Consider the following 12818-nt stretch of genomic DNA (forward strand, 5'->3'; position numbering starts at 1 on the left):
AACATTAACTTTTGTGAAAAAAAAAAAATTTTGCTTTTGGTTTCAGAAATGAGTACCATTTTTTTTCCCATAAATTTATTTATTTCAGCTACTGGGTGTACCAAATGTTAGGATATCTCCCTATTGGTACTCATTTCAAAATAAAAAGCTGCTTCCTCTATTTTTCCATTTATATCATGTTAATTAATCTTGTATAGGCATCACTTTCTCCTACACTTTATAAAATTCAGTCTGCCCTGAAAATTGCTTTTTGTTTCAAGTATTACATCAAGCAAGACATAGTTAGATAAACTACCTGAAGGTGCTCCAACCCAAGCCAGACCCAGAACACCATCATCAAAATCTCGGTCTGTGAAGACATAGGCCAAACAGTAATCATCATGATTCTGCTCAGAATTCAATTCCAGAAACTTCTCCACACCAATATTTGGAAAACGGAAGGGATTTGTGGGGTCTTTCTCATCAGCAGTTGTATTGATCTAAAATCCAAAAACAATTAATGTTAGCAGAGTCTTAGTGTAAGTCTTTATTCACATCTTTCTGATCTGTGTGAACAATATGTTTGGGGCTCCTAGGAAAGCAGGCCTCAATTAAGGCTTTTACAGTTGTACCCACTGTCCCCAATCCCTGAGCTGATTACAGAAGCCAAAAAGAAAGACAAGATAGAATGTTACATTTCTGAGCAAGTATTCACCAGATTCCTGGACACTGAACACTTGGGATGGAAAAACAAGTTCTGCTTTCAAGACTTCTACTAAAGTACGAACAGTTTCTCAAATTTAATCATCTGAGCAAGTCTCTTTAAGTTCTAATCGCCTATTTATGGTGACAAATGTAAGAACATAAACCCACCTTTCAGCTAATTACCAGAACATAAAACAAATATTGAACCCAAGACTGTCAATTCAGCAGATAAACCATTTTCTTGGTTCTCCTTGCAAGTTCAATTTTTGTTCCTGATGTGGCAAAAAATGAATAAATAAATAAAAAATTTTCCCTGACAATTTATTTCTTGTACTATGTCAGGTTGAGTTCCTCTAGAATGTTTCTTTTGACACTTAGCTACTGTACTCCCAGTACAGGTTCTTCCTTTACAACCTGAAGAATAATAGGGTTCTGATAACAAACTTTTGCTAAACAAAAGCTCTCATTCATAAGCCCCTGCTTTGTTTCAGAGACCACACCCCTATCTGTCCTTTGAAGTCCTAGAACAATCTGGCTTTCCTCAAGTAAGTCAGAGAATTACATACATATTGTTATTAGAGAGTAAAAAGGAGTATGCGTGAAAGTAAACAGTTTTTAGAAGGCAAACCTCAGTCTATGTCAGAAAATGTCAGTAGTAAGGGAGGATATTAACAGTTGATAAAATAAGAATTACTGGTCTGTTTAGGATACATGCTCTTCAGTAAAACCAAGGGACTTAGCAGCAGAATAGTAATTGCTAGGGATGGATTTCAGAACATCCATTTATCCATTAACAATTAACCAAAAAAAATCAGTTGTAGTCATCTAACACACACACCCACAAAAATAATTCAAAAATAGCCCTGGCCAGTTTGGCTCAGCGGTTGGAGCATTGGCCTGCGGTCTGGAGAGACCTGGGTTCAGTTTCCGCTAAGGGCACATACCTCGGTTGCAGTTTGTCCCGGCCCTAGTTGGGTCGTGCGGGTGGCAGCCACTCGATGTGTCCCTTTCACGTTGATGTTTCTCTCTCTCTCTCCCTCCCAATCTGAACAAAAAAAAATAATAATAATCCAAAAATAAGCACGCTATATATGATAAATAGCCCATGCTTAGAAACATGCTTTAGATGGCTTTCCCCCACTAAATATAGAAATGAAATTCCCTGATACTTCTATAAATACCATAAACAATACACTATACACTATAAATAAAAAGTGTACCTAAATTTTAGTTATCTATGTTAAAAATGAAAGTATTAATAGTTAAATATTTGCTAATATAAATTTCTAATTATTTGATGAGTCACAAGTAATCTTCAACAGATGAAATTTAAAGTTTTAATCCCAGTTAAAGCCTGAAAACAACCAACTGACACATTACCCATTTTTACAGTATGTGCATTTCGTCATAATGAAAATAATTTTACTAAAAAAAAAATGTTTCACTAAAATTTGTTCAGGTGGTCACTACTTTTCACTCCTTTACACTTTATTGCTCTACCTAGTAAACAGCAATACTTACACCAGTTACTACTTTTACGTGCTCATTTAAAGATTTATATTGCTCTTAAAATACAGGAAAACAATTACAAATAGTTCTTACATTATCTTTCTATAAACGATATTTCACCTTAAAATAACCCAGTTTTATATTTAACCATACTACTTCTAAAAGGACCATCTTCAGCTACGTTATTAGATATATTATATGTAAGTACTAATATTATAAGTAGTCAATCACATTGTAAGAAAAATAAGAACACAAATATAACAACAAAACCCTAAGGCAAATACTTTTATAAGATAATTTTTTTTTAATCCTTACCCGAGGATATTTCTCTATTTATCTTCAGATAGAGTGGGAGGGAGAGAAACGGAGAGAGAAACATTGACGTGACAAGGACACAGGGCCAGGGACGAACCGCAACCGGAGTACGTGCCCTTGGCCGGAATCGAACCCAAGACTCATTGGTCTGCAGGCTGAACCTCTACCACTGAGCCAAACTAGCCAGAGCTATAAGATGATTTTTTTAAAAACTCAGGTTATTTATCTAGTTTATAAATTCAGATTCTTAAAAGCTATAGACATTGAAACAATTCATATGTAGAAAACTTTTGAAACAATTAGCCCAATTTTGTTAGTAATGGAATATTTACTTATTTGCAATTTATAAGATTACAATTAATAATAAGTGGCCTGATCAGCATTTCTCAAAACGTGTCTGCAGTTCCTTGGAGTCTCAACTGATGTTAATATAAAAAAAGGTTCAATGATCAAATTTATTTAGAAAAATATGGGTTTCTTTCACGAAGGGCTTCTCAAAATCTGCAATATGTTAGTGTGCACTGTGAATTTTCAAGAAGATGGTATATAGAATTAAGTAGTTTTTCAACTTTCAATTTTATAAACCACTGTATCTATCCTTCCCTCTGCTGGAATACACTGAAATACACTGCACAAGGTGAATCTTTAAAAACTGGGGAATAATACCAAGAGGAAAAAATGTCAAGTACTGTGTAGTTATTGAGAAGTTAGAACTTTCTAACTGGAATGTTAATCAGATAGAAAACAGTACCGCCATACCTATTTTGCAGCCCAGATTAAAGTCCTATAGATTTCATTCTAAAATCATAAACCCAGGTATCCCCTCTACGTGCGTGCATATGTGTATGTGTATAAAAGCCAAGAGTAAAGACAAATTGCATCAGTAAATACAATTTAAACTATTTAATGTATATAAATGAAGTAAAAAGTACACCTTTTTCTTTTAGTAAACACGGTCCTTATTATTTCTCTTTTGTAACATTCTTAACTATTAAAACTCCTTACCCTTATGCGTTTCACCATAAAACTGATGTTACGGATTCCAGAGAAGTCTGTGGTCTGATAAATTGTATCAATTGCTTTAACATGACTGGATATCTACCAATTCAAAAAAAAAAGAGAAAAACATTTTAGACACAATGTTAAATGTGGAAAAGACAATTTCCATCTTCCAAATCAGAAATTATTCATTTTCCACCACATTCAAATTTTAAAATGTCTACATCATATACCACATGAAAAAATGAAACAAATTAGTAAGCTGGAGCTAAAAGGAAAATATTTTATTCTTTTTCCAGACTCCTCTCTGGTCCAAACCAAACATGCGCTCTTCTCAGCCATATAAAACTATTTCCTATATGATACTTTTATGCCTTCTCACATGCTGTTTCCTTATGCCTAGGGTATTCACCCTTCAGACTCAGCTCAGCTCAAACATCTATGAGAACTTCCCTGATAGTATCAGAACGTTCAGTCATTATCTGACTTGGTCTTTCTATTACAGCACTAGTACACATTCTGTAAGGTGTTTTGTTTTTTCAAACTATTTTTAAATTTTATTTGTTTTGTTGATCACTTACTATATATACCAGGCACTGTTTTAGATGCTGAGGATATAAAGGTGAACAAAATAGAAAAGGTACCTATTAATTCATAGATATTTATTTGCCAGGATTGGGGGGGGGGGGCAGGGAGTAGTAATAAAAAAATAAATAAGATGTTCAGATTTTGCTAAATTCTAGTAAGAGATTAACATGGAATACAGTAATAGAATACAAAACGATCCTCTATTTACCTACCTGACTACCAGTTAAACTCTCTTGCGTCTAAACCCCTCTGTATAGAGAGCCTGGCTGGTGTGGCTCAGTGGATCAAGCATCAGACCAAAGACTGAGAGGTCCAGGTTCGATTCCTAGTCAGGGTACATGCCTGGGTTGCAGGCTCAATCCCAAGTAGGGGGCGTAAGAAGACAGCCGATCGATGTTTCTTTCTCAAATCAATGTTTCTATCTCTCAATGTTCCCTTCCCTTCCTCTTTCTCAAAAATCAATAAAAACATATTTAAAATAAATAAATAAATAAACAAACCATTCTGTATACAACCTTCCCATCTTCATTTACAAAAAGTACTTGCTGTCTGGCCAGTGTGGCTCAGTAGTTGAAAGCTGACCCATGCACCAAGAGGCTGCCGGTTTGATTTCCAATCAGGACACATGCCCAGGTTGTGGGCCCGATCCCCGGTGCGGGACATTGTCTAGCTCTCTCGCCCTCTCCCTTCCTCTCTCTCTAAACCCAATAGAGGAAAACAGATTTTTTTTTAAAAAAGAAAAACTTGCCCTGGCCAGTTTGGCTCAGCGGTTAGAGCGTCGGCCTGCGGTCCTGAGAGACCCGGGTTCGGTTCCCGCTAAGGGCGCGTACCTCAGTTGCAGTTTGTCCCAGGCCCTGGTCGGTTGTGCGGGTGGGAGCCACTCGATGTGTTCCTTTCACATCGATGTTTCTCTCTCTCCCTCTCTGTTCCTCTCTCCCCCTCCCACTCTACCTGAACAAAAAATGGAAAAATGTCCTCAGGTGAGGATAAAAAAAAAAAAAAAAAAAGAAAGAAAAGAAAAAGTACTTGCTACCATTTATGTCAAAACATTGTTTTATACACACACACACACACTATTTTCAAAGAAATTATATAAGATAGTCAAGTAGAAGCATTAACAATAAAAATTTCAAAAGTAGCCCAGGTTGTAAAACATTGATAAAGAAAAGTTTTAACAATGCTGATAGATTACATTAAAAATTCATGTTGTCGCCCTGGCCGGTTTGGCTCAGTGGTTGGAGCGTTGGCCTGCGGTCCAGAGAGACCTGGGTTCGGTTCCCGCTAAGGGCACATACCTCAGCTGCAGTTTGTCCCCGGGCCCTGGTAGGGTCGTGCGGGTGGCAACCACTCGATGTGTCCCTTTCACGTCGATGTTTCTCTCTCTCTCTCTCTTTTCCTCTCTCTCCTTCCCACACTATCTGAACAAAAAATGGGAAAATGTCCTCGGGTGAGGATATAAAAAAAAAATTCATGTTGTCTATGGACAGACCTGGAGATTATTATGCTAAGTTAAATAAGCCAATCCGAGAAAGACAAATATCATATGATCTCACTTATATATAGAATCTAAAGAACAAAATAAACTGATGAACAAAACAGATCCACAGATATGGAAGCATGGAACAGACTGACAGATCCCAGAGGATAGGTGGGAAGGAGATCCGGAAGAGATTAATCAAAGAACATATATGCATATAAGCATAGCCCATGGACACAGACAATAGGTGAAGGCTAGGGTGGGGTGGGAGAATGGTGGAGGGGGGCAAATTGGGGATATCTGTAATACTCTCAACAATAAAATAAATTTAAAATATAAAAAAATAAAATTTAAAAAATGAAAAAGGAATCATCACTAGTGATCAGATGGACATTAAAATCACAAAATATAATGCTAAATACAATGGGTATACAGAACAGAAATTAAATACTTCTTGTTGAAACAATTCCTCTATCCTTTACTCTTTTAAGACCACAAATGAAAATTCAATCCTCTCTTCGAAGCTAAGTTTCAGTGTCATCTTCTTTTATAGTATACTTTTCTTACACCTCTCTTTTGAATAACATTAAAATATCCTAACTGGTCTTTCAGTTATCTGTGTACTTATCTTACATATTTTATTATATCACAATTGAAAATATATACTCTTTATTTTTCAAAAATGAGGTACGTGCTTTTACTTTTTATAAAAATTTTTTATAGAGAGAGGAAGGGGAGGGGGAGAGAGAGAGAGAGAGAGAGAGAGAGAGAGAGAGAGAGAGAGAGAGAAACATCAGTTGGCTTCTTCCTGCATGGGGATCGAGCCTGCAACCTGGGCCTGTGCCCTGACCAGTGGAACCAGCAACCTCTCAGTATGTGGGATGACACGCAATCCACTGAGCCATAGCAGCTGGACAAAGTTTTTAATTTTTAGAGGAAAATATAGCTATAATGATACAAGAACTCCTAAAATAGTAGGAAAATTATAAATACCTGGGCAATCACAGCTTCTCGTGTTCCATAATATTTAAAGAACAGATGATCAGTCTGAATATAAAGCTGACAAGTATTTTTTTCAGCTACAGTTGTACGTTTTTTCCTCAAGAGTTCGGGACCATTAACAGCATGTTCTTCTTTAGGTGTCTATATGTCAAAGAGAGACATTTCTAATGATTAGCATGCTTCACTAACATAATTTTATACAGAACACATTACAATTTCATATTTTGCTTTATTATGAGTATACAATATAAACTATTTCATATTATAAACAAGAGTACACATTATAAAAATTTCATATTCTGCTTTACTGTGTAACACCATATGCATTTCCCCATACCATTAAAAATTCTTCATAAACATCACTTTCAGCCTTATAACATCTACTTCAGAGATGTTTGTTTATTCAAGTGATTCTTTCACATTTTAAACATTTTCTAAACATACCTTTTAATATGTAATCATTTGAATATAAAGCAAGTCTTATAGTAATTTATTAAATACTTTGATATCTTCTTCCATCTCAACTCTGTAAACCCAATCTATCACCTAGCCCTGTAAAATTTGTCTCCTAAATACCTAAGGAACCTACCTAATATCTCTGGCTCTATCACATTAGCCCACGCTACCATCATTTATTAACAACAGTGCTGCAATAAGAGCAATATAATCTATCCATATCCATTACTGGCCTTTAATCTATTCTCTATACTGTAATCTTTTCAAAATGCAAACTTGAAAGTATTACCCACCTGCAGAATATATTTCAATGACTTCCTATTTCTCTAAGGATAAAGCCCTAAATCAGCACTTTTAGACTCTACTTACCTGTCCAATTCCTTCCCATTCCATATTACTTCACAGAGCGACCCTACAACAATACCCAACTCTAGCTCTCTGTGTACAGCTACACAGGCCTTCTTTCCAATTATCCAAGAGAGTCCTTGCACATTCTGTTGCTACCTCTTCTGATCTAGTTAACTTCTTCCTTTATACTTAGTGAAGGTCAATTCATCCATTATAGTACCTCATAGAACCATGTCCCATGTCCTTACGCAAAGGAACTTTACAGTTTATTGTGTGGTTATTTGATTAATGTCTGTTCCCAGCCTAACACCTATTACTTCAACCACTAGAACATGAGTTCTAGAAAAAAGACACCATCTCTGTGTTTGCTTCTCAGTATATTGCCATCACCTAACAGACTTGGCAGGCAAAAGGAATGTTCAATAAGTACTTGTTTAAAGAATTACCACTGCAATCAAATCCAAGTACTTACACATTTGTTGACATGTAAAAGCACCATTTTAAAAGAATTTTGATGACACCGTAATAGAGAATTCAAATTAAATTTTAAGCCACAATTTCAAATTTACAATTTTGTTCTTCCTTGACAACTCCATGTTTGACTATTCTCTTAGGTATTGTCTTCATTTTAATGTTACCTATTTTCACAGAGTACATCATTCTAGGTTGGCAGTAACTCTGTTTCAAAACATTCCATTGTCTTCTGGTTTCGACTGTTCCCAATGAGGAATGAGCTGTCATTTTTACTGTTGCTTCTTTGAAGGTAACTGGACTTTTTTTATTGGTGCTTTAAAGAGTATATCTTTTGGTTTTTGTACTTTTGTAATAATGTGCTAGAATGTCATTTTCATCATTATAAAGTATTTATCATGCTCTAATTACAGGGCTTACTAAATTTATTGTTTGATATCCTGTGACATTTAGAAAATTCTCTGCCATTATCCCTAGTTCACTCTCATCTTTTTCTGAGATATCAATTATACACGTTAGACCTTAGTAATGTATTACCTATATCTCTTATGCTCTTTTCTGTATTTTCTCTCCTGTCTTCTTATGACATGCATCTTGATCTAAATCCACCAAATTCTTAATTTCTGTTGTATTTTTGAAGTTTAGAATTTCCATTGGTTTTTTTGTCCATTTTTAATTTTTTGCTACAATTTTAATTATCTCCTAAATAAGTTTTTATTTTTTTCCCTTTTTATTAAATTTATTGGGGTAACATTGGTTAACAAAATTATACAAATTTCAGAAGCACAAGTCCACAATGCATCATCTATACACTGTATTTTTTATTTTAAAGAATAGTTTATTGAGCCCTGGCCGATTTTGCTCAGTGGTTAAAGCATCGGCCTGTGGTCCAGAGAGACCCAGGTTCGGTTCTCGCTAAGGGCATGTACCTCGGTTACAGTTTGTCCCCGGCCGGCCCTGGTTGGGTCGTGTGGGTGGCGACCACTTGATGTGTCCCTTTCACGTCGATGTTTCTCTCTCTCTCTCTCCCCCTCCCACTCTATCTGAACAAAATATCAAAGGGTGTCCTCGGGTGAGGATAAAAAAAAAGAATAGTTTATTGATTTTTAGAAAGAGAGGAAGGGAGAGGGAAAGAGAGAGAAACAGCTATGTAAGAGTGCAACACCAGTTGTCTCCTGCATGCTCCCTACCAGGCATCGAGCCTGCAACCCAGGGAATATGCTCTTGACTGGGAATTTAACCAGCAACCTCCTGGTACATGGGACAGTGCCAAATCAACTAAGCCACATAGGCCAGGTGCATACACTGTATTGTGTGTTTGTTCACCACACCAAGTCAAGTCGCCTTCCATCACGATTTACCACCCCAATACATTCCTCCAACTCTACTAATGCTCCCCTCCTCTGCAATCATCACACTATTGTCCGTGTCCATGAGTTCTTTTCTTTTTCCTTTTTTGCTCAATCCCTCTATCTCAGACACCCACCCAACCACCCAAACTGCCCCATGTCCCACCCCCCAACAGTTGTGAGCCTGCTCTCTTATCGATGAGTCTGTCTCTATTTTGCTTGTTAGACCATTTCGTTCATTAGATTATACATAAGAGTAAAATATAGTACTTGTCTTTTTCTCACTGCCTTATTTCACTTAGCATAAAGCTCTGTAGGTCCATCTATGCTGTCGCAAAGGGTAAGATTTCCCTCTTTTTACAGCCGAGTTGTATTTTATTGTATATATGTACCACAGCTTGTTTATCCACTCATCTATTGATGGACACCTAGGCTGCTTCTAAATCTTTGCTATTGTAAGTAACTCTTCAATTAACATAGAAATGCATATATTCTTTCAAATTAGTGTTTCGGGTTTCTTCAGATATGTTCCCAGAGTGGAATCACTGGGTCATAAGGTAGTTCAATTTTTCATTTTTTGAGGTAACTCTATACTGCTTTCCAAGTGGCTGCACCAATCAGCATTCCCATCAACAATGCACAAGGGCTCCCATTCTCCACATCCTGACTAACACTTGTTGTTTGTTGATTTATTGATGACAGCCATTCTGACAGGTGTGAGATGATACATCACTGTGATTCTAATTTGCATTTATCTGATGATTAATAACACTGGGCATATTTTCATATGTCTCTTGACCATCTGTATGTCCTCTTTGGAGAAGTGTCTATTCAGGTCCTTTGACCATTTTTAAATTAAATTGTTTGTTTTTTTGGTGCTGAGTTTTATAAGCTCTTTATACATTTTGGAAATAAACCCCTTATTAGATGTATCACTGGAGAAGATATTCTCACATTCAGTGGGTTGTATTTTCATTTTGTTAGTTTCCTTTGCTATTTTTCTTTTGTGTCCATTGCCCGAGGCGATATATCAGAAAAAATACTGCTATGAGAAATGCCTGAGATTTTACTTGCCATGTCTTATAGGATTTTTATGATTTCACGACTTACATTAAGTCTTTAATCCATTTTGAGTTCATTCCTGAGTATGGTGTAACAAGGTGGACTACTGTAATTTTATTGCATGTATCTGTCCAATTTTCCCAACACCATTTATTGAACAATCTTTACTCCATTTTATGTTCTTGTCTCCTTTGTCAAATATTAATTAATTATAAGGGCATAGGTTTATTTCTGAGCTCTTTATCCTGTTCCATTGATCTATATGTCTTTTTTTATACCAGTACCATGCTGTTTTTATTACTCTGACCTTGTAGTATAGTTTGATATCAGGTAGCATGAGTCCTCCAACTTTGTTATTCTTTCTCAAGATTGCGGTGGCTATTTGGGGGTGTTTGTAGTTCCATATAAATTTCTGGAGTATTTGTTCTAGTTCTGTGAAATACACCATTAGTATCTTGATAGGAATTGCACTGAATCTTCAGATTGCTTTGGGTAGTATGGACATTTTAATGATGTTAATTCTTCCAATCCATGAACATGGTATATGCTTCCACTTATTTGTATCTTCTTCAATGTCTTATAATTTTCCCAGTACAGGTCTTTTACATCCTTGATTAAATTTATCCCCAGGTATTTTATTCATTTTGAAGCAAGTGTGAATGGGATGGTTTTCTTAGTTTCCCTTTCTAATAGGTCATCATTGGTGTATAAAAATACAACTAATTTCTGGGTATTTATTTTGTATCTTGCCACTTTATCGAATTCATTTACCAGTTCTAGCAGTATTTTAGTGAAATCTTTAGGTTCTTAAAGTATTGTGTAACCTGCAAATCGTGACAGTTCTCCTTCCTTTCCAATTTGAATGCCTTTCATTTCTTCTTGTCTGGTGGCTGTGACTAGGACTTCCAGTACTATGTTGAGTAAGGCTGAGGAAAGCTGACATCCCCACCTTGTTGCTGATCTTAAGGGAAAAGCTTGTAGTTTTTGCCCATTGAGTATGATGCTGGCTATGGGTTTTTCATATATAGCCTTTATTAAGTTGAGGTATGTTGCCCTAGATTTCCATTTTGCTCAGTTTTTTACATAAATGGGTGCTCGATTTTATCAAATGCATTTTTGCATCTATTGATTTGATTGGGTGCTTTTTATCCTTCATTTTGTTTATGTGGCTTATCACATTTATTAATTTGCAGATATATACCAACCTTGCAACCCCAGAATAAATCCTATTTGATTATTATGTATGATCTTTTTAATGTATTGCTGGATCCAAGTTGCTAATATTTTGAGGATGTTAGCATGTATATTTATCATGGATATTGGCCTATAATTTTCTTTATCTAGTTTTGGAATTAGGATAATGCTAGCCTCATAAAATGAGCTTGGGAGTCTTCCCTCCTCTTAAATTTTTTGGAATAGTGTAAAAAGGATAGGTGTTAGTTCTTCTTTGAATGTTTGATAGAATTCAGCTGTGAAACCATCTGGTCCAGGACTTTTGTTTGTTGGGAGTTTTTAAAATTTTTATTACTGTTTCAATTTCACTTGCTGTAATCTGTCTACTCAGATTCTCTGATTCTTCCTGACTCAGTTATGAAAGTGTGCATGTTTCTAGATATTTATCTATTTCTTCCAGATTGTCCAATTTCTTGGCATATAGTTGTTTGCAATATTTTCTTTTTTTTTATCCTCACCTGAGGACATTTTTCCATTTTTTGTTCAGATGGGGGGGGGGGGGCACATTGATGTGAAAGGGACACATCGAATGGCTGCCACTGCATGACCAACCAGGGCCGGGAAAAACTGCAACCGAGGTACACGTCCCTAGTGGGAACCGAACCCGGGTTTCCCTGGACCACAGGCCGACGCTCTAACCGCTGAGCCAAAGCGGCCAGGGCTGTGCTATTTTCTTATAACCCTTAGTATTTCTTTGGTGTCAGTTGTTGCTTCTCCTCTATCATTTCTGATTTTATTTATTTGGGTCATAGCTCTTCTCTCTCTTTCTTTCTTTCTCTATTTTCTTAAAGGTTTGTCTATCTTGTTTCTCTTTCCAAGAATCAGCTCTTGATTTCATTGATCTTTTGTATTGTTTTTTTTTAGATTCTATTTTGTTTATTTCTGCACCGATTCTTATTCTGTCTTTCCTTCTATACACTTTCGGTTTTGCTTGTTCTTTTTTCAAGTTCCTTTAAGTGTATAGATTGTTTATTTGAGATTTTCCTTTTTTCTTTAGATGGGTTTGTAATGCTATGAATTTCCCTCTTAGGACTGCTTCCCCTATGTCCCATAGATTTGGAGTTGTTGTATGTTAATTTTCATTTGTTTTCAGTTAACTTTTGATTTCTTCCTTGACCTCATTGTTAACCCATTCGTTGTTTAGTAACATGTTATTTAGTCTCCATGTCTTTGTGTGTTTTTCAGTTATTTTCTTGTGAATGATTTCTAGTTTCACACCACTATGGTCTGAGAAGATGCTTGATGTGACTTCAATCTTCTTAAATTTATTGAAACTTGTTTTGTGTCCTGACGTGGTCTGTCCTAAAAAATGTTCCATGGGCAGT

At 36.0% G+C, this 12818-nt stretch overlaps 1 protein-coding gene across 6 annotated transcripts in view; it reads right to left on the bottom strand.

Moving 5' to 3' along the window:
* ADAM10 (ADAM metallopeptidase domain 10) overlaps positions 1-12818 on the bottom strand; it is a 142532-nt gene that overhangs the window by 37871 nt on the left and 91843 nt on the right. For 5 of the 6 annotated variants that reach the window (XR_004960629.1, XM_036271289.1, XM_036271261.1 and 2 more), the window contains 3 exons: positions 6566-6715; positions 3514-3606; positions 296-479 (listed from right to left, as the gene is read on the bottom strand). Coding sequence is in view for 5 of the 6 variants with exons in the window: in XM_036271289.1 (XP_036127182.1) it covers positions 296-479; positions 3514-3606; positions 6566-6715 (427 nt within the window). In the remaining variant the exon portion in view is untranslated. The remainder of the gene's footprint in view (positions 1-295; positions 480-3513; positions 3607-6565; positions 6716-12818) is intronic. The other variant, XM_036271271.1, reaches the window with a different exon arrangement.

This window comes from Molossus molossus, unplaced genomic scaffold, assembly GCF_014108415.1.
Source record: "Molossus molossus isolate mMolMol1 unplaced genomic scaffold, mMolMol1.p scaffold_m16_p_1, whole genome shotgun sequence".
Taxonomy (NCBI): domain Eukaryota; kingdom Metazoa; phylum Chordata; class Mammalia; order Chiroptera; family Molossidae; genus Molossus; species Molossus molossus.